Below are 23600 nucleotides of genomic sequence, written 5' to 3' on the forward strand. Positions count from 1 at the left end.
TTTCACAACAATTGAAAAAAAAAGATTTTTCTTGAGTGCTAATTCACATTTTATAGAAAACTGTAGTTTTATATATTATATATTAAGTCAAAAATATGTAAAATTCCGAAATTATAAATGACCTCATAAGAAAATAGAAATTTTTATTGAACCTAATTGAATAGAAGTTTCAGTTCAAGTTTGGGGATACTCTCTGGCAGTCATCTAGTTACCACTCAAAGCTGTGCATCCTGTGAAACGGCAGAGGTTGAATCCTCGAGTAAAAAATGAAAATATAGGACTAATTTCACAGCAGAATATACTAAAGTATATCCACGTCTAGTGAAGTTGAGGAACAGTGGCGGATCTAGACCAAATTTACCAGGGGGCCAGGAGGGGGCCAGCATTTTTTCATGGGGGCACAGAAAAGCATGAAACAAAAAACAGGGAAGGGATACAAATATATTAATATAGCTGCATGAAGTGAAATTTCTATTCAATTAGGTTCAATAAAAATTCTATTTCTTATGAGGTAATTTAGGAATTTTACCTATTTTTGACTTAACATATAATATTTAAAACTACAGTTTTATATATAATTTGAATTAGAAGTCTAGAAAAAGCTTTTTTTTTATTTGTTGTGAAAAAAAAGTATTATGTCTTCAGTACAGGGGCCAGGATATGATCTACAGGGGGCACTGGTCATGGTGAGGAATGATAACACCATGGCGAGGGGGGGATAAGCATCTCCCTGAAATGAGGTTTTGGAACTTGGGATGTCTGTAAAGGTGATGGACAGATTTGCATGACACTCTTTTAGAATTTTAATTTCAAATCTAAACCAGCTGCTAGTACAGTTGAACATGCAACATTCACTCATTAAAAGCTCAAATATGTTAAATGAAGGCCAAGTTTTCACAAGGTTAATCAGTATAGACCACATTTATAAATCACTATTAAAGTGTGATGAAATGAGACACGTGGAATGTTAGAAACAAGCTCTTCAACTTGACATAGTTTCTGATCAGAGGGCTATGTGTCCGCCTAGCCCTAACAAGCTCTGCATTGTCAGACGAAGAACATCTGGTGCTGCTGAATTAGCAACTGCGTAGCATAATCCACCTCCAACGGCCGCAATCAAAACAGCTCTGTGTTGGAAAAAAACATCTGACACATGCTTAATAATCTTCTATCCTCCCGCCCCATGAGTCTGACTTCTGACTAAATTAGGAATGATTAATATATTGCTGATAAACTTCATTCGAAAATACATAGGATTATTATCTGCAGTGAAAAATTCTTAAAAAGCTTTTCTTCTAGCTGTGAAAATAAAGGTATTTGTTTGCGTGCCTGATCTAAAGCTGCATGTTTTACATCTGTGTATTTGAAATCCTAAGTAGACTGCTTGTTGGGCCAAAGCCTGCCTCTGCACACTCAGAGGGACATTTTTTAATAACCCAGAGTATTAACTGGAATTTTACAAACATCTGCAGCATGTTTCATAAACGTAAAACAGCCTGAGAGAAAAGAAAACAAAAATGAAACAACAAACCCTTCGACAGCAACTTATTTCCAATCATGACATGCGAGACACAGATGCAGGGAGAGAATGAACATCTTTTCTCACAGTGAACACAGAAACGTGTTTCATCTCTATAAAGACACATTTTTTTGCTCTGCATCAAATTATATTAAAAAAACAAAAACATTAAGCCTGTTGAGATAACGTCACTCTTTAGGATTGCTTATATGGAGTGAGATTAAAAACAGCACTACAGCATCTTTTTATTGCTTATAATCTTTTTACTTCTAAGTTCCCTCAATTTGCACCCCTTGTGTTTGGGAAGCCTTCAAATAAATTCAGCTTTAAATGCAGTGGCTTTAAAAAACAATCTTTAATATAATGCTTTAAGTCTCGGGTTTACAAAAAAAAAAAAACACACCATTGCCACACCCACTGGAACCCTGAAAGCCCATGTTAAAACAATTATAACTTAACTTTTTCTTCATGAATACCTTTGTATTATTTAGTTAGTAAGAATGTCACCTAGTCAACTGTTAAAACGAAAATGTAGTATTAGGATTTAGTTTCTTTTTTAAACACGTAACTGCAATTTAACTGACGTCCAGAGGTATCAAGTAACAAACTACAAACTACAAATACTTTGTTACTGTACTTAAGTACACTTTTTAGGTATCTATACTTTACTCCATTACTTATTTTTCTTCCTAATTCTGACTTCTACAAATTACATTTTCACACAAGTATCTGTACTTTCTATTCCTTACATTTTTAAAACAATCGTTACTCTTGGCTTTGGGTTTAATGTTTATAAATATTTATTTCACGTCATGTGCGCCATCCAATGCAGATCATTGGCGCCATCCACATCTAGTGAAAAATTGTGTAATTGGATGAGTCATTAACGCAAACACACATTGGTTAGCTACTCGTCAAATTTGTGCTGAGGCCAAAGGAAATCATAAGAAGCAAGCAGGTGTTCTTCAAACATGAATTGTCTATGCCATGCTACAATGTTGGATTCAGAAAAAGATGTGAAATGTCTAAAGGTCGGACACAGACGAGAGCGTATCGGGAGATGGAGACCAACAAGACCTCCCTCATTCATGGCCCTATCTTAAAGAGTTTTTTTTTTTTTCAAAATAGTCGTAAAATTGAGCTTTCAATTCATATAGTGGCATCTGGCTGTTTTTTTTTTTAAAGGATACTTTATACTTTTATACTTTAAGTAGTTTTTGGAGCACATACTTTTTCACTTTTACTTGAGTAAAGAGGTCAAGTTGATACGCCAACTTTTATCAGAGTGTTTTTAAACTGCAATATCTATACTTCTACTTAAGTAACAAATGTGGGTACTTTAGACACCACTGCTGACATCAGAGATTAAAAGGCTCACTACTTTGTGGTATTTCGACCTGCAAATTTCTAGTTTGTGTAAAAAAAAAAAAAAAAAAAAAAAAAAAAAAAAAAAAAACAATATGAGGCCAAAGTCTAACCAAAAGCACATGTTATAAGTTTCGCAAGGCAAACTGGTCTGGTTTGTTTTTTCTTTTCCACCTAGCAGTGTAGGAAATATTTATGGAGGAAACCAATACAAGGGACGTTATAAAGGTGAAATGCAAAGATAAAGATATCATTTTTTTAGAAAAGGTTCATGGACAAAACTGTAAAACCTCATGGCACACATTTATGTTCACTTCAAAACATCAATGCTTTATAGAAGTGCATTCTTTGCTTCAACAACAGCTGCAGATGTTTAAAAATATATTCGTATCTGGTTTATCTAGTGACTTAAACGCTTTCTCAGTTTTTTAGCACAAACTCCTTCTAAATAAAAGGAAGTTATCTGTGAAAATATTTTTTCAAAATATGCTGTAGGTTCCTAACTTCATATATAGGTTTGAATTTTAACTGGACTTTTCTAACACATGAACAGGCTTAGATCTTAGACATTCTCTCAGACCTCTAACTGTATGTTTGGAGTTTTTTTTATTTATCCTGTGTCAAGGAAAGTGGTGAAATACTATTGTCCACAGATAATACATTTATAATAAGATTTAGCTCACCTTTTTCTTCTCTTTCAGGTCATATAAGGCCATGGTGGCAAACAGGGGCTCAATGTCAATTTCAAACCTAAAAGTGAAGGAATACAAAAAAATAAACAAATTAAATATGGCCTAAAAGTCTTTCTCTGTTTTAATAGTTAAGCTCAGAATACATTTAATTTCTGTAAACTGTAGAAATGACAGGAAGGAACCAATTGTCCAACAATAAGTGATGACATGCTGAACTGAGCAATCAAAACCAGGGTCAAATGGTAGGTTGCCAAACCACTGCAAGTTAAGAGATCAACGCAGACATTTGGCAGCTGTATGAGCTGCAAAGGGAAGTGCACTATTAAAAGTGTAAGGCAGAGTTTATGTATGTGAGTCTATATGTAAAACAGAGAGATTAACAGCACAGAGAGGAAGGAATAAAGACTTTTTTTTTTTTAGAGAAACCATCAACATAGCACTCCTCCACCCTGCAATACTGCTTTGTCTATCAATTAAAAACGTTTATAATAATTTACTTTAACCAATTATTTTTTTGGTCAGCTGTCAAAATCTGAGGTCTGGGTCTGCCCCTTTAGTTTGCAAGAAAACCGCACAATTATGATCAATTTAGACCACCACATGTCTTAGAGACGTCTGACCTAATAAGACATGGGCCCTCATAAGCCCTTTAATATGAGCAAACATTGGCTCAGTCTTGCACAACTGACAGAAAGCATCTGATGAAATGACAAAACTATTCTGACCCCCACAATATAATGAAAAAGTATGACAAACTTCATAGTCTGGCATCGGATCAGGATGCGATCTCCGGTGTGTTCTTTGGGGCAGTCGGGAATGGGCCTGATTTCCACTGCATCATCCTGGAACAATACAAAAAAAAACAACCTTAAAAAATGAAAAGCAGATGTAGAGAGAAGGGAGGAAAAGTTATGTTTTTAGAGAGGTTTTGACTGAGTTTTAGGGATGATGAGCTTTAAATGAAGACCAGACGTAAATATATGATGTTTCACAGCTTGGAAAGTAGAAAAACAACTTTGGACTGATTAGTCAGAGTTAGAACTCATATCAAAGATTAGACTAGTCTCCATTGTATAGCAATAGTCCGATCTACTATGGTACAAACAAAACCCGAATTAATTGCTTTGGTTGATCTTATAAAGTTGATCTAATACAGCTTTTTTAAGGCCGATGCCAATACGATTACTCTGACATCAGTCTAACTGATCCCCATATATGCTGCTGGTTTTCTTTTGAGCCAATATTGCTTTCTCTTCCACCATTTACATAATACAAATGACACAATGATGGCAAATTTCATCCAGGTGTCAATTTAAATATAAAGACACATTTATTAACAAATCAAAGAAAACATTATAAATGGATAGCAAATGGAGAGAGCAGCAATGCATGTACCTTTTTGATCACAAGATCAAATGAATGCTCTTGGCTGATGAATGTTCAAATGAATCGACGTATGCATGAACGCACTGTCTGGTACCAATACAAGAAAAATATGGTAATATCTGCCTAAAATATCGGACGATGTATTGGCCCATGTTTAGTTGATTTAGGCACGTAAACTGTTTGGAGTGGACGGTTAAACGGTTAATGCCTTACCTCATCGGGTGGTGGGTAAAGGGCAAACACCTCGGGATGTCTTTTTGCATGCCGTGCTTCTTGGTTGAAGCGATCCAGCTCCTCATGGTTGCTGAACGCCAGCAATCCCTCCACCCTCTGATCAGGAGCCAGGCTTCGCAGGTTAAAGTCAGATGAGGTCAAAGTGCGGCCAGAGTCCTCACTCAGCCCTGCTAGAGTTGGAGACTTGACCTGAGGCAAAGATAGAGGAAGAGCACTTAGTGTGAGGCATGGTCCAAGTGGAAGTCGCTGCATCAGAATGAAGTAAAAAAACAAGAAAAACATGTTTAAAAAACGGACATTAGAGGAGCAGTAAATACTTCACCTTGTTTTCCATTTATTTCTGAAAAGTGCCTTGAGAGGATATTTGTTGTAAATTGGAGCTAAATAAATGATTTGAACTGAACCGAAATGTTGAGGGTGATTTGGATTTAAAGTGAGGAACATCTTGAAAAGATTTAAAGTAAAGACTTCCTTGTGTTGGATTGTGAGAATAATAATAAACAGTAAAAAGATGCAAGCTCATTTACACATTTCTGCCCTGAACAAAGCCTTAACGACATTTATATGGAACATCAAGCGCCCAAAGGTTGTGCCTCTCTCTTCTCTGTATTTGGCCAAGGGGAACTTAATGTGCCCCCGGTTTAGATTAGTACTGCACAAATGGTTATTCAAAACCAATACCAATCCTGGAAACTTTCAATATTTCAATGCAAGTATTTCTGATGTTTGTGTTTAGTGTGATTCTGATAATGAAAATCTCCTTTATTGTATGTGGCAGTGCACAGAACTCCAGATTTCTTGGAGGAAGGTCATTATATTTATTTCTCATTTGACTTATGGCTTCTGTGTTGAGCTGTTTTTTTATTCTCTTGTACAGAGTCAAAGCTATTGTCATCAATAACTCTTTATTGACTTCCAACTTTTTTTCCTAATAGATATAAAAAAAAAAAAACTTTTTCTGCACATTTTTACATACGTTGATTACGACTTTATCAACAAGAGACAAAAAAAGGAAGGATGTCCTGATCCAATATTAATATCGGATATTGGTCTGATATTAGCGACAAAACTAATATCTGATTTTATCGTCCAGCATGTGAAACCTCCAATATTTCACGCTGATAGAAATGCTCTGCTTCTGTTGAGTTTCTGTAACCCCTTAGTTAATTTTACATGGGCCAGTTGTTTTCATACCTTTAGTTGCTGACTTGTATTACAAAATAAGTAATAAAAGTCAGTATGATTCGAGCTAATATCGTGTCAATATCGGTATCATATCGGAAATAAAGAACTTGTATCTGGACATCCCTTAAAAAGCATTTTGAATCAGACGTTACTCAATATTTTGAGTAAAAAAATAAAACTGGTTGTTCTATGGGCACTGCAATATGAAAGAAAAAGAATCGAGCTATGTTTGTTTGGCAAAAGCAGAGAGAGAAAAAAAAAATAGGAGAGATGATTAAAGAAAAAAACATGATCATCATAAGAGCAAAGCTGGATAAGCAGCTAAATCCTGAAATCTGACCTGTGTGAAAGAGTATGAAAGGAGAACGTGACTGTCGTTTTTTGGGGAGAAATAGTTGGTATTTTTAAACGTTAAAGAAATTATTACTTAGTGAGGGTTTCCTCTTTTGTGTTTGAATGCATAACTATGAAGGTCTCCATAAGTACTTGTGCAAGTGCACAAAGGGTCACACCCACCTTAGACAACAATTTTATTACTTTGGTGCAAGATAGCTGGCTCTCAGTAAAAAAAAAAAAAATAGGTTGAGAAACACTGCTGCAGGATAAGGGAAAAGAAGCTACTTTATGCTGCCATTATCCCCAGAACATGCATTAGTGCTGATAGATATGGCAACTTGATTCTACACTTGCTGCTTATTTCACAACCAAAGGAATACAAGCATTTCTTTTTTTTTTGTTCAGGGGCATTATTTCCATTCATCTTTGACATTGTTCCAATAATAAGTCATTTGCAGTATCCAAGTACTTTCTGGTAAAACCTAGTTCAAAATAAATAATACAACCTTCCTAAAAGATTCACATATACCTAAACCACCTTATAAAGTGTCTTTACACAAGGCTGTCTTTTCAGATTAGAATGGGTATAAAAAGAAGATGTTGAATCTTTTTGGACAGTAAAATTCAAACATAAGAAAATGATTCATACACAGTGATGTTAATCAGTTTTATTAAAATGATAAAAGGAAGAGATTAACTGGAAATCTTTATATTAAATACATTTTTTAAAGAAAAAACAAAAGTGAATGTTTTCGTCCTGGCTCGGACACCAGACTGATAAGCTATAGGGCATGAGATGACTTCATTACAGCCATGCTACATGATTACAAGATTCTCTGAAGCCAACCCCTCTTCTTGTCTCTTTTGCTCGCATCATCCATCAAACTCACATCCAGGCTGTTACACTACAGGGTAGGACTGACCGAGCAGCCTGGTAAAGCTTCACCCCATCAGGGCTCCAAGAGTCCATCACACTGCATACCCGGGGCTTTTGTTCAAGCGGATTGAACCAAGGACAAGGGACAATGATGCTGTTCTCTCCACTGCACTCCACCCCTCTCTTTCTCTCTGGCACACACATGATGGGAAGCAGCAGTAATAGGGGACCAGAACTAGCAAGGATGGAGCAACTGGGGGGCTGGGAGCTGAGCAGCAGATACTGCCTGAGAGTGGGAGCCAGGAACATTTTGCACACAGTTTGTAAATTTAAAATGCAAAAACATTTCTTTAAAGAAACGTGTAGAAAATAAATCCAAACTAGGGTAACTAAACTTAAGGGAGCACTCTCACACTGGATGGAGTGATGAGAATAACAACACTCTTGTGTTCAGGATTGAAACACCAACCCCCTCACTTTGCACATTCATGTCTCTTAGGCCTTGATTAGTATGGACTACCATACCGCTCCCAGTAAAGAGTCAAATACAAAAGGAACTTTAAATGAGCAGACAAAACTAACAGGCAAGTACGATATAGTTTTCCTGCAGCTCATTATAAAGAGAATGGAAGAATATTCATGCTTCCCAACACATTGCTATATCAGTGAGATCAGGATACAAGGATATGAGTACAGCTTTATGTATTGACTAAAAGCACAAGGGAAAATTTGCTTTCATAACTACAACAATCTGTTCCCAGGAATTCAACCTTCTTCTTTGAACATTTGTGAAAGACTGGGTTGCCCTCCGGGGTTCAGTTAATTACCCTTTGGGGCTGTGGGAGGATGCCACCTTTTGAAGTCCAGTTACAACACTTTCCTTGTTTTTAAACAGCCCAGAGTCTACTGCTGATGCCATTATAAGATAGATTTGTATCTTTCCTTCTTTTTGCTTCTGTCTGCTTGAACTCCAGTCGGCCTCAGAAGATTCTGCTGGAGGTTTCTTCCTGTGAAAGGGAATTTTCCTCTCCACTGTCACTACAAGCATGCTTGGTTTGAGGGATTGCTGTCAAGTCAATGAGTCGATGCGATCAACTGGTTTTCCATAGTTAGAAAAATTTGAATCAATCTGACTGTATGATCTGGTTGAAGTGTCTCTGTAAAGTGCCTTTAAATGACACGTGTTGTGAATTGGTGCTATATAAATAAACATAATTGAACTGGAAGTGACAGAGTAATAGCAATTCTTTTAAATAATTAAATCAAAGATAATCGTCAAGGAAAACTAGGGATGATAGTGTGCAGCAGCCACCATCTTTCTGTACAGTCAATAGGAACAGACTTCCAAACCTTAAGTGTTTCAGATTATCTGAAGAACAGTAATTATATACTGTAGCTAGGTGGAATGAGTTTGAATGCACAGCAACTACATCTAAGGTTTACCAAGTGTAATGCAACGGCTGGATGCAGGGGTTTAAAGTATGCTGCCTCTAGACACCAGAAGAGTGAAGATGTCTTTTTTGGATGGAAATATTATATCCCCTTTGTCAGACAATCAGATTAATTAGTTTGGTTATGCAGATGAAAGATTTGACTTTACCCGATTGCTTTGTTTCAAATCTAACATTTGGGACAGGCAACATGAAAGTATAGAGTTATTTTTAACCCCTTAGTTACTTAAGTACTCTTAATGTTAAAGTATACTAAAATAAACTGGATGGTAACTTATGCCCAATTTTGAGGAAACATCATGGACATGCCCCCTTCCTGTTCCAACATTAGCAAAGTCCATATGGTAAACACTGAGGTTTGTTGTGGAAGCGTACCTGAGCTAGAGTCATGAAATCTACCCCAAAGTACAGCCAAAACACCAATAATCTTATTGTCCAACATCAGTGTCTGATCCAAGTCATGAGCTTTTTAAAGGAGCCAAAATGCAAGAGAGGCTTCCACGGAGAAGGCAAAGCAATTGTAGCTGCAAATAATGGACTACGATGATACTAAACCCTATGATTATGGATTGCAAGCAAGTCTGTGAAGACAATCTGATAAAAATACTTTTTATGGTGTGATTTACAAATGACCTAAGGTAAGATAGATCAGTCTTCATAAAAAATAAATCCCTAATAGAAAGCAGCAGAAAAAATGAAAACAACATTTAAATTAAATCACAGACGGCGTTTAAAAGAAAATTATGACATTAAAGAACAATTTTGGCTGCATGGTTGGTTACTGGATTCATCAGCTACTACATGGAAATAAACTTTTTAAACATATATAAAAAAAACAGCTAGTAGATCAAACTTTGGCCATGTCTGGTCAAACGAAGGGCAAACAATGTTATGTTACACAAGGACATTCTTTGAAATAGATATCTGCTTTTCATATCTCCAGCACTGATATTTGCATTCCTGGAGCCACATCACAAATAGCTTGTTAAGAAATACCAGTGTTCAACATTATTGCTTACAAAGGAGAATGACATCAGACATGGCAAAAAGCAACATTGGCTTTAAAAGAACTAGAAAACAACATTTAGAAAAAACTAATAATCAAAAGATGATTAATAGAGGAGTTATTCTAATCCAGGTTTGCTAGTTCACACATGGAGAGCTTCCTAAAAGTATGTTAAATACCTTCCTGTCTGCCCCTCAGGAGCACATAAGGATGACTAGATGCTGTTGCTGCTGGATCAATAATCCACAGTTTTTTTAATACAAAATTAGCAATCAACTGTGACTATTAGACACAAAGAGATAATAAGAAGCAACTGGCAGTTAATAGCTCATGAACACAAAGTGGGATGAGGAAACATTGCAATAATCAAGATGAAGATGCTCTGCCTGTCCTATAACTGTGCGGGAGGATTCAACAAATCCTCTTTTTTTCCATCTGGTCACATCATTTCCCTTCAGGCTAGTCTTGGTAAACATTCCTGTAATAATTCTTGAAAGAAGAGGCTTTTTAAAATACTACATCTTATAACTGGTTCGATCCAAGTCTAAACACGCTGCATTTTCAAAGATATGGACTGAGTCCCTGCTTGAACATAACATCTCAGCCCATGCACATCCATCTGCATTAACAGTTTTATTTTTTAGGCAGCTAGTGTACATGTTTAATATTGGCTGTCTACAGTGTAGACAAATAAGTGGTTGATTTTCAGGTGAAAAGCTTGTGAGTCAATGCTCATTACAAAAGTTACATATGTAGAGCACACATGTTTACAATGTCAGGAATGAGCAATAGTTTCCACATTGTAGGTAATTTCTTACCAAGTTCGATATAAACTGGACCTCTCCATAGAAATGTATGACATGTTTGGCAGCTTAAACACAAATAATTCATAATCCATTTGCTTTTTGGCTTCTAGTAAAGGTCCATCCGACTGATTTAATTTTCCAATTCTAAAGAATTACAGATAAATTTCCCACGATTCATGCATACCTGACTGATGTTAAGCTATATTCAGCATTTCTAAGGGATATGTGGGAATGCAAGCATGATATATACAGCTTACAAAATGGTTTGGTCAATATGCAAATATATTTACATGCTAGGTAGCCATGCGATAAAACAAAGCAGTATTTAGATGCTGTGATGTCTGGAATATTACGTTTAAGCTACTACAGTGCACAGAGCATCTCTGCATCTATGCACAACTTATTCATTGAAACACCCTATAAACCAAAGTTAAGCAGCCATATCATTAGTGTCCGTCACATTTGTGCGAGAGGTGGATTTAAATAACATTCAGTGCTTAATCTACTGAAAAGAGGCTAAATTGAAAAGGCCCAGTGCATGCATCAAGTAAGTAGGTATCTTACTGGAGTGTCTTTATTTTCTGGTTGGAAATCGGACTCAAAGGTTTGTTTCTGTAGAACTTTATGCAGACCGACTCGCTCTGAATATGCACTCCAGCCATCTCCCTGGCACCTTTACATGCACAAACACATAGATCAAGGATTAACATGCGATATAAATATGTGATGAAAGTCAAAGGTAGATTGAGATCACTGCTCTAAATTGCTGGTCAAAGACTTTACCTCCTGGAAACAACAAGCCATGGCTGGGTGTAACTCTTCACGCAATCTCTCACATGTGGGTCTAAATCACTGCTGCAAGGAAAGGAATGACGATAATTAAAAAAAAGAATAGACACAAACATGTACAGTATGTGGTATGCGGACACTCAGAACAACTATGCTTAATCTTCAACCCATGGTCAAGGCGGATACCTCAAATGTTTTGTAAGATAAGGAGTAAAAGAATATTTGTAGACTGTAAGAAGTCATTTAGATAAAATTGTTGTGTCTTTTTTTTTTTTTATAAAAAATAAATAAAAAAATAATAATAATAATAAAAATTGTTGTGTCTTTAAAAAAAATATTTCTTTATTTGGCTGTGAAAGTGCTGTTTAAATGTTTCCGTGTTGTCTCATAACCCACCTATCCTCAGGGACGGAGTGCCGGATGGTACGGCGCTCCCTCTCCACCTGCTCCACCCTCAGGTCATCATCAGGGAAATCTCCAAATTCGTGCATCAGAGCAGAGTCTTCACCTCTTAACTGTGACATCAGGAACTCCTCCAGGTCCAAGGGCTCCACAGCGTCATATGTCGGAGGCTGTGGATGCAGAAGTTATGAAGACAAAGGTTAAGATAATAAAAAGAGACTGTAATGTGTTAAAGAAATACTAAAGACCCCCATCTAAGGAAAAAAATAGTTTTTTTTCTAATAATAAAACTATCCTATGTAAAATTCTGTGATAAGATTAAACGTTAAAATCATTCTATTTTTCAAAGAAAAATCAGCAAAGAAGTGTCTACATGAACAAAGCAAACATAAAAAGAGTTTCAAGATTTATATTTTTCTAAGCATGTTTTCATATTTCTAGCAACAAGAAAAAAAAATCCATAATTTTCTCCCATTAACATATAACACTTGGTGTTGTTTATTACTACAACAATGACCAATAAAACACATTAAAGTTGCTGGTTGTTTTCTGAAATAAGCGGAAATTTTTAAGCTACAATAAATATTTTACACTTGCTGCACTGTAAGCAGTGTGTAAGGTATGTGGTAAAAGAAAATACGTTGTAATGAAGGCAGGACCAAACACGTTGAATCCTGACTATTTTCTAATGGCTCATTAGATGACATGGATATAAATAGCAACAGAGGCTGGGCCTTTTCTCTTCATAGTAAACCTATTTTTGGACAGAAACTCGAAGTTCCAATACTTCTCAGATAAATCAAAGGGAAATCTATGATTGTATCACAACATATAGAAAAAAAAAGGCAGAGGTTTATACATTTAAATGCATCAGTACACATTTTATGAAATCCCAAGAGCAATGGACTGTGTGACCATTTCATCATTGAAAAACTAATATTGAAAACACAGAAAGAAAGTAGAGTTGTCAGGCTAAGCTGGTTATACTGGTAAAATGAGGAACCTGCATGTTGCAGGTATCTAAGAAAAGTAACAGCAAACTGGGCAAACTTCCAATCTTCTAACAGGAAACAGAGAGCGCATGGTGATATACCATAATCTCCTTCCAAATATGGAAAGTAATTTACATATGCAATGCACAATGCAAAAAGAGAAAATCTGCCTGAATATTTAAAGCAGCTTTCAAAGAACATCTGAGTGTTTAATCGTGCTCATGCCCATGCTCCTTTGTGGGTTTAGCAAAGAGAATTTTGTGTTGGAGGGGGAAAAGAGGACAAAAAGCACAGAGGTATTACTTCATATGTCATGTACACTCATATGCAGGATGTGCACAGAGGAGAGGTGGGGAAATATGCAGCAACAACATGAGTCACTATTCTGCAGGCAGAGCAAATTCCGTCTGCCTGCAGACATGTTTTTGCACATCGGCGCACCCTTAAGTGCATTTTTTGCACAACGATCAGACAAGCACCTGTGCAAGTAATGAACAAAATAGTAGCAACAAAAATAAAGACCCTATGCAGTATGAAATCCAAGTACAAAGATGAAGCTATTTAATTCAGGAAATGTGTGTGAACCTCAACAACATCACAAATTTGGCGGCCTGACTCAGAGCTGAAATAATCATCCTCATTTTTAGCGAAGAGTATGACTCCCCCACACACACACACACACAAAAAAAAGTTAACTTTCCTCAAAGCAAACGCATGCATCCTTCCAATGCTGCTTTATAGAAGCAGAATAAAGAACCATAAACTGCTTTAGCGTTTAACAAGATTTCATTGATTATATTTCAGCAAATTGTGTTTCTCAAAAGCAAAACAGACAGAAGATATGCACTGTCACAAATTATTTTAAAAATCCTTCAATTTTAAGAAAAAAGAAAAACATTTCTACAAGATTGAACACAATAAATTGTATAAAATACATATTTTAAGTACACAACAGATATGGCCCTAAAAGCTGATAAATATTCCAACACTTTAACGTAATGATGATGCATGTAGTCAGATGAAACTACAAACACTGCAGAGGTCTAGACAAGCAGCATTTTAAACTATACCACCAAATTTAACCGCCAATGGACATACAAGCACATTAAACCCATTATAAAATCTTAGTTAGTACCTGCACAACTCAGACGGATATCTTAGACTTACCCCTCTCACAACTGAAAAGTGCCACCATAAAGAGGAAGTGTACAAAATGGCGCAGTCCGGATATGGGAACCTGTACTACTGTTCGTTTCTACTGACGCTGATTGCTTTTAACTGAAACTAAACCACAAGCCGGTATACAGATCCTCTTTAAAATCATCCTCTTATTCTTAGAAGATGGAAACTACAGATAATTGAGTGGTGGTGGTGGGGGGGGGGACGGTCAACATCAGGACCAGCAGTAGCAAGTGATGGCAGCATCTGCTTACAATTAGTTTAAATTCAGCCCCAAACTTTAACAGGCTTTGAAACCACAGGCGCTTAGAAGGAAGTGACATCACTGAGGCACCCCTTTCATCAACCAGTATTACACAGGAACTGATTGCAATGGCGCATAAATATATATATATACGGTATATATTTTTTTTTTTTTTGCCTTGAAACTAAAATAACACTCAAGCAGCAAAATACAGAATAACAAGCACAACAACAACAAAGAACATTTGCTGTTCATCCCTGGGCTTTCACTGCTGAGTATAAAAAAAAAAACTACTTTGCCGAGAGATTAAAGCATTAAAACCTCTCTCCCACATCCCATATCCAAACACATTAAACCTTTGCCCCCCCTCCCTCCATCATCTGAAAGGTAAACAGTTCCAACCAGTCCCTGTCAGCAGCCAAAGCACTGACCCATTTCCCAAGCAGGTTAAAGATTAACAGTCTTGGATGCCAGCAGGTGGATAGAGAGGAGTGTGTATAACAGCCCAAGTAGTGCCTCTGAAACCATGTCAGCTAAGAGGCATACGGATCAAAAGCATTTCAGCCAAGTCCTGCTACAGATATGTCAGAGATTTAGCACCTAAGAGCTTTAGGGAAACTTCTGAGTGACAAAAATGTAGAGCAGTAGAACCGGGTTTGGCATGAGCAGGAAAAGCCAGGAGGAAGTGGAAGATTAAAATGCTGGAAGGCAGAGACAGGATTCAGGGGGGAGTGACAGAAAGACTAGGAGCATAATGTGGGAACCAATCCCTGTAAAGGATTAGAGTACATCATCCTGTCGGTTTGCTAAGAAGAGAAATAAGTATGATAAAAACCTACTAGGCTCCAATCTGCAATGATCCTATTCACTCCTTCACAGAATAGAACAGTTTTTCAAATTATTTTTAGAAAATATGTTTTTTTTTTTTTTACCCAAGTGCAACTTATTGCTTTTTTTATATCAAAAAGTTCCTCTATATTTTCATTAATTCACTTAGTAAACTCGGGTACTTTTGACAAATTGCAATATATTCTGAAGCACTTCTTCTACTAATAAAGCTTAAATCAAAATAATACTTAACACTAATAGAAAAATTATATTTGACACAGAAATACAGAGTACCTTGGCCCAATATTTGATTGGAGCTCCTGTTGGTTAAAATTATGCATTAGTGCAGGTTGATATAGAGGCAATAATGTTGTGAACCTGCTGAAGGCTTAAATAAACCACTTTGCTTTAACACAATCCTTTAGATCTTTAGCATTTTCCCTTGTACTGCTTCATTTTGACAGTTTTCCATATAAAATCTAAAGATTTTATGTAAAGCAAGTTTCTCTTTTAATATTTACAGTATCAAGGACTGATTTTAGACTACATAAAAAAAAAAAAAAACACATTTTACCAGCAGGTGAGCCAACTGCCCAAACCATCATAACAGGAATACAACAGTGCATGTATTAGTCTGTATTCACACTGCAGGCCTTAATGCTCAATTATGTTTTGCTTGTTTTTTTACCGATTGGTGTGCATGCTCATTAATATTTCCAAATAAATGTGACTTTTATTTCATTTCCTGTATGAACATTCATAAAACTTAAAGGTATAGAGGACGATCTTTCACTTCCGTGGGATCATCTAAAAAAGTGGTCCTCCTAATTGTCAGTCACTCTGGTGATATGTTTACGTAAGGCCGTCCTACGTGTTCGTCCCGTTAGCTATCTTTTTCTGTGATGTGCACTTTCAGTCATGTGTGGTAAGCTACGGTTTCAAATAGTCATTGAAGCTAACCTTTTTCACAGCAGTTCTTTGAAAATGGCCGAGGGTCGTAAAAGAAAAAGTGTCTACGAAGTGTATGAGAAGAAAAGAAAGGCCTCAGTAGAGGCAGATATATCCTGGAATGCTTTGCACAGAGAACTCTCCTCACAAAGCATTATGGGATTATCTCCCTGTGCAGACAGTGCTCACCAGACAACCTAGTAAGGAAATTTCTGTTTTTGCTCCTTAAATGATGCAGTTATAGCGATCATCATTTCCTTCACATTTATTTTTCGACTGAACTTGCTATTAGTATGTTTAGATATAATTCTCGGAACGGCGATCTTCTCCAGCAAGTGATTTTTATTTTTTTATTTTTTTTACCTTACCCCCCTTATGAAGAGTGTTCGAGGCTGACTGGTGAACAACAGCCAAGTTTGCCTCCTGGTTGTGGCCATTACATAGCATTTCTGTATTAAAAATATTCTTTGTTAAATTGATCGTATTGCTTATTGTAGCTCCAGAGAAACTGGATTTTGGATCATCATTACATTTTTTTATTTCAAACATCAGAATGAACAATAACAAACAGTACAAACATACCTCCTTTTTTGTAACAAATAATTGAATAAACTTTACTCTGAATTTAACTAATTAAATTACATTTTTGACACCGCTGCATGTTCTCCACTGTGGTGATGACTGGAGCTGTCTGTGCCAATGCATTTTTTTTTTTTTGTTGCAGTTGTTTTAGGACTTAATGCTAACCTCAGAGAGTAGACGGGGCACTGAGTCAGACTTTCACCATGCTAATGAAGGTAGAGAGGATGTGAAGAAAATATGCTTACAGACATTAAAGCTGTTACGAGTGCTGCATTAGGGAGGATTTCTGCAAACCTTCACAATAATACAGGAGATTACAGGCATGGAACATTAAAAGTGTTTTAGTGTTCATCTTCACACTTCATGAGAAGTAGCCAGCAAAACAGCGCTAAAAAAATCAATCATGATTCAACTTTCTCCAGGATATTCTTAAAGGAAACATCTTTGTGACTATGCTTCTTCAGGGTCCATAGAATATATAAGGACATAGATTTAAATGATGATATCGGATATGACCTGCAGAATAAACAAGTCTAAACTTAAAACGCTAATGTATTCTTTTCCTGAAGGAGGAAACTTACCACACTGACGTAAGACGTGGGAGAAGAGCTGGAGTTGGATCGACTGTGATAGAGACCATAGTTTCCACCAAAGTTTCGTCTGATTTCTGCAGAAGAATGCCTGGACCACAGACAGATACAGATGAGATTTTGTCATCATAAGGTAGAAAAAATTTTTTTTGCATCATTGATTTGTGTTAGAGATAAATTAAGGATTTAGCTTGTGAATTTAATCTTTTACACTATTTTTTCAGTAAGCAAATGCACTATATATTAGCTCCAGGCTGCATTGAAAGCAACACTCTCCGTTTGCTAAGTTTAGAGCTTGAAAATGAGTTAGACAAAAAAAGAGTAACAGCTTTCACAGAGGAGATTTTACATTTTCTATCCTACAAAGACCAACAGTTGCTCTGTTTATTGCAATAGATTAACTCAACTCTGTCATTGTACAAAATGGACAACAAAATGTTAGCGGTCTTTTAAAACTTGCTCAGCTGAAGCATAATATATTAAACTCAAGGCCTGTGGACCCGATCTGACCCATCAGGTCAATTCATCAGCCCTCCGAAAGCCACATAATGCATGTCATGTCATCAAACAAAGGCAAGTTCAAATTTGAAGTTTTCAAATTTGTTCAAGTGTGAAAAGTGAGCAAAAACCCACCTCTTCAAAGATGCTTTTTAATAACTGGTCTTATGAGTGTCTTCTTTTTTTTTTCTGTGTAAAGCGTCTTTAGGTAACTTACAATGTGTTGTATAAATACTAAGTATCTGTAAATAGCGTACCAGAGCAGTGTGCTCTTTGTAAATTAAACAATAAAATTGAAAGTTCCATGTATACAGCAATAACCGGCTCTTGCAAAGTCTTAAAGAAGCATAGTCACATAACATGCCATACATATGCCATATATGCATTTACAAAAATGGTTTATTATTTTATTATATTTTATCATGATGAAATAAGGTTAAAGGGTTTAATAGAATTCCAGCACCAGTGTAATGAGCAGACATAAACATATCTATGTGCCATCTGCTAGCAATTGTGAAACTATCAGAAAGCAGGATGGAGACATCTGACACAGCTGCCAAATAGAGTCTGACTGTCCTGTGATGCCTCGCGGTAAAGTGACAGCTAAGTATGGTCAAAGAACAGACCAGCAATAATTAAATAAACTGGTCAATGACCAGGCTGCTCAGTACCACTCAGTAGCACTGCTGCCTCGTAGCAAGAAGGTTTGATTCCCGGCCAGGGGTCTTTCTGCATGGAGTTTGCATGTTCTCTCTGTGCATGCCTGGGTTCTCTCCAGGTACTCTGGCTTCCTTATTTAGTCCAACTGACTGCTAGATTAATTGGCTTTTCTAAATTCTCCTTAGGTGTGAGTATGTGCGTGGTTGGTTGTTTGTCCTGTTTTGTCTCCGTGTTGCCCTCTCGCCCATTGAAAGCTAGAGGCACCAGCACCCCTCACGACCCCAGCAGGAATAAGCTTGACGGAAAATGGAAGGATAGATGGATGATCGATCACCACTCTGTTCTAGTGAATCCATCCTAGAGCCTCCTATAACAAAATCAAGGGAAAATAAAATTCCCTTTTCTAACAAAAGCAAACAGGTAAGAAAAATTTTAATTAAATATAATAAAAAAATCATCATTAAAAATTATTAGAATTAAAGCAAATTAAATGTAGTATGTAATGTATAGATAAAAAAGAAGCAAGTTCTGTATATGTTCATCAGAAAGTATTGATAATTCAGTTATTTTGGTATCCATGTTGTTTGGGATTTAAGTCAATCATTGTCTTCTACTGTGACTGCCTCCACTATGGATACGGTGCTTCACCCCACAGCAAAATGGCTCCATGGCGTGATCTACCATAGTGGCGGAGCAGAGGAGGCCATTTTAGCTCATTGTTTTTGGGCAAAAATGTTTTTTTCTTAATCGATATTAGAAACTCAAAGATCGATATTGGATTGGGCAGTCGTTAATCACGATATATTGTCTATTATTTTCATTATTTTACTGGGGATGTTAACTGGCTTAGCCTATTACTTCCTCGTTTAATCCATGCCCACATGCGCTGTAGTGTGCCTCTTAAAAAAAAAAAACAACAATGTGTAAATCACAAAAATAAAGATTACTGCATCCTGCTGCCCTGTCATTTGTTAAGGAAAACTTAAGCAAGTAAGCTACTGATGTAGCGTATACATTTGAAAAATGTCATAATCTGACTATGTCCTTTTAACAATGCTTATGTCACTGTATTTAAAAACAGGTTTAACAACTCTGACCTAAAGTAAGCATCCAGAGGGAATACAAACAGAAACTGTGGTTAGCAACGCTAGCCATGCCAAATTAAATAAATTAAATGTCTTTATTAGACAGGGACCATGTGATCAAACATGGAAACAAACAATGCACAAAGAGTTAATTTAGAACTCCTGTCCCTGGTTGAGCCTTACTACAGATTAAAAAGAAACCACAGAAATCTAAGTCTCTCGCTCCCAAACACACAGGATTATACCTAGTCCGTTGATAAAATAAACCATCCAATATATATTTACATGTTCAGACATCAACACACATCAACCGAGGCACATGCACACTGAAACATCCCTCTCTCGCTGACATACAGTGCTTTTTACACATGGGTATGGCGTGGATTACTTTTAAGGCAAAACTTAAGCTTAGCAGTAAACATACAGAACTGAGATATGTACTTCAGCTTGTTTGGCTTTGGACCGTAGAAAGAAAAGCCAAATTATGTCCTGCATTGACGGATCCTGAAGTTACTGTTTATAGAGCCTATGGTGACTCTGTTATTGTTTCGTCCCTGGATGAATGAATCCAGTGGTTCAGGAGCTAGATCATCGATACATTGAAAACTGATTTTGGAAATCACAAATAAGATGTAATTCCCAAGGATGTTACAGTGATGGTGATTGCTTTATTTTTTTTACCATGCCTTTTATGTTTTGATTGTAGAAGCGAAGCATTTTTGCTTCATGACTGAGGGGGAGGCCTGGGTCCATGTTGTCATGCAGTACAATATGTGAGAAAATATCATTGCATGCATGTAAGGGAGGGTCACCTGATTAGAAATGTAAGGTCTAATTGACTTAAAGCAATTCAGATTCCTTGTATTTTTTTTATTTATTTAGTTAATGGGATTAATACATTTCAGTTGGGCCAGGTCGAAATATCTAAATCATGTTACACACTTATATTTAACTGAGAAATTGAGAAAAAAAGTCTTTGATAAATTCAGAAATATCTGATTTTGTATAAGCCATCGACTCACCTCAGTCATACATGCCAGCAAAACATTGGCTGCCAGCTCCAGTGTCTTGGCAGCCGGTGCATAAAAAATGGCATTATCCACATAAAGTTGGCAACTGGCACCGTTGCAGACTACCCTTAAATAATTTATGAAGAGAGTGAATAGCAATGGCCCTAATATGGAGCCCTGTGGTATCCATCTTTGGGTGTTTAAAGATTAACATCCTTATCCAGGGTAACTTAAAAAAACTGCTCTCTGTCCTGAATACATAATATAAACAAGCCCACTGCCAAGGAAGAGGTATTAAAAGAGGGCTTTTTTTTATATAATGAGCTATTCCTTTAAAAAATTTTTAACTCTGACATTAAATAAGGCCTTTTAAAGTTTATTTAGGTAAAAATAAAGAAACAATCACATTATTTTAGTACAGATACCAAAATTAATAATTTATCATTGATATAACTTTTATTCTAATTATGACATTCAACGTTTAATTATTTTATTATTATGAATTTTAAAGTTTGTTGCAGAGAAAAAAAACTACATAGAATTGGCTAAATGCCAGCAGGTTAAAGATGCAAAGAATAAATAGATGATGAAAAAAAAGTTCACAAAATCTCTGATTTGTGCATTTCCTATTTGTATAAACTTTACAAAAATCTGTTGCAATATTTAAAATATTTGTTATCCAAGAGTGCAACTTCAAATAATAAAGATGCAATAATGTTTTAAAACACACTGGATTGTATCTATTTAATTTGTTTTTGTTTCAACAATCATTTCCACTGACCGTGGAAAAAAAGCTTTCTCTTGTGGAAGATATACCAGCTTTCAAAGAAATTATGACACTCTGATTTAAGGGTCAGACTAGGCAGGAAATCAACATGACAGAGGAATAAAAGGAGTATTAAGACATGTTGGGTGGACAGAGTTTGTCTGTGTTTTCCTAAAGCTATCCTTAAAAAAAAAGAGGGGAGAACAAGAACTAGGAGACAGTGCCCCAGTTTGTTTCTCACATTCCTTCTCAGAGCGAGTCCAGGGTCTATTCTTCATAATTAATCTACCATATAACTGGAGCCTGACCAAACCTTGCACAACAAACCATTTATTTTGTTTCATCTAAACTGAAAGTAAAATAAAACACTGTGTCTATAAGAATGTGTATCAAGATTTGATTAAGTGTTTGTTAGCATGTTAAAATGTCAGAAACTTTATTGTGAAATAGCCATGCAGCAAAGATTGAAAGGGCAAAGATTTCAGCAAATAGGTCATGCTGCTGGCTGCTTTCCCTGTGGTCAGTCTCATGAGGTCTTTAAGACTGTTACAACAGCTCTGTTACTAATTATCTCCACAAACCATAAGCAACAGAATGCTAGGCGTGTCAAAAAAACAAAAGACATGAAGCTGCAGAGTCATACAGCAGTGGAGGACCAGGAAAGCAGCTTTATCCAGATTTTTATTCATGCACATTGTTCTATAAGGCTAAATATCTGTCATATCAGGTTTCTCTGCAAATTTGTTTGCACAATGTAGATGCTGAACCATCACTGAGTGGGTTCATTTCCTGTTCTCCTGTCCCCATAAATCACATTACAAGCTGAGTCAGTACACTAAGGTCAAGGCATGGGTGGGTGTTTAAATAAATCTACACAAGGAGCAAAGTCCAGCAGGGCAGTACAAGCTTTCAAACGTACACCGCACTGTCACTGAAAGAAATTAATGAATGAAAAGAATTAAGATTGTTTAGCAAAGCTAGATTGCAAACTAAGACTATAGCTATTCTATGATGTGAATAACACAGCAAATAAATGGCAGCATACATCCTTTACATGGCACCCATTACAGCACAAAAACATATGCTTCTTCTGCATACTGACATTTGAATGCATCGGTGCATTGCTGTTATTACCAAGACCAACAATTACACTTTGCAGCTCCCCGTTGTGTAAATGTTCCTTTGAAAGCACCATGTTCTGATCCCCATTATTTGCTCATTCCTCTTACAGCCTGGTTGGTCTGCAAGTCGCCCACAATCCTGTCGGTCACTTAACTGGTTTCTTGGCTCAGAATGATTGTGCTATGTAAAATAGCAAACTGGTCAGTGATTTTCCTGGAAGCTTAAATATGCTTTCCATTAAGAGAGGGAAAAAAATAAAATAAAATCTAACATCACACTCACTTCTTATATAGCTAAATTCCAAAATAAACACTATGACTAATATGAGGCCTCTAGTAGCCTATTGGGTCAGACATCAGAAGTATTCACAGCTCTTGTTGAAATATCACATACATAACATAAGAAAATACATTAAAGTTTGCCATAACATCAGAACATATGTGTTAAGGCTTGGCAATTAATTGCATTTGCAATATAATGAAAATTTAACAAAATGAAAATTTCAAGTCACAGGGGTCCTTAATTTTATTACATTTAACAAGACTAAGAGTCTAATTTCTAACTCCAGCCCTTTAAATGGTGATAATATGTTTTAAGTGATTTGCTACCACTAAAAAGGAAAGAGAAACTTCCAAAGAATGGTGACAGATTAGTCCTGCAGCAATGGACTCTGGACAAGTAAGCTTGAAAGAAAAACTGAAACCCTGGAGTAAAGTACACACATGCTTGTGGTTATACTGCAAAAACGATCTAGAAAAAAATAAAAATTTCTTAAATTAGGTATATTTACCCTCAATTTGAGTAGGTAGATAAGATGATTTGCAAATGAAAATTGTATTCTTACTCTTGAAATAACATAATTAGATAATATGCACTTGAAATAAGACAATCCAATCGTTTTTTCTTATTTTAAATGTAAATTGTCTTGATTTCTTGGCAAAGTCTCTCACTTTCCTCCTCAATTCTTGAAAAGAAATACTTAGAATTTCCATTTTTTGCAGTGTAGTACAGGGAAAATCATTGAAAATAATTATAATTTAGATTTTTG

The 23600-nt window shown here is 36.2% G+C and overlaps 1 protein-coding gene across 3 annotated transcripts in view; it reads right to left on the reverse strand.

Annotated features, from left to right (window-relative positions):
* Positions 1-23600, reverse strand: part of dock8 (dedicator of cytokinesis 8) — a 77254-nt gene that overhangs the window by 39546 nt on the left and 14108 nt on the right. Inside the window, exons 2-8 of one of the 3 annotated variants that reach the window (XM_015396014.1) lie at positions 17403-17502; positions 12043-12218; positions 11641-11712; positions 11422-11530; positions 5176-5385; positions 4333-4418; positions 3568-3634 (exon numbers count right to left, since the gene is read on the reverse strand). In XM_015396014.1, the coding sequence (XP_015251500.1) occupies positions 3568-3634; positions 4333-4418; positions 5176-5385; positions 11422-11530; positions 11641-11712; positions 12043-12218; positions 17403-17502 (820 nt within the window). Of the gene's footprint in view, positions 1-3567; positions 3635-4332; positions 4419-5175; positions 5386-11421; positions 11531-11640; positions 11713-12042; positions 12219-14207; positions 14391-17402; positions 17503-23600 lie in introns of those variants that run through there. The other 2 variants (XM_015396024.1, XM_015396033.1) reach the window with 2 other exon arrangements.

The sequence above is a fragment of the Cyprinodon variegatus genome, unplaced genomic scaffold (assembly GCF_000732505.1).
Source record: "Cyprinodon variegatus isolate N-32 unplaced genomic scaffold, C_variegatus-1.0 Scaffold26, whole genome shotgun sequence".
In the NCBI taxonomy this organism is placed as follows: domain Eukaryota; kingdom Metazoa; phylum Chordata; class Actinopteri; order Cyprinodontiformes; family Cyprinodontidae; genus Cyprinodon; species Cyprinodon variegatus.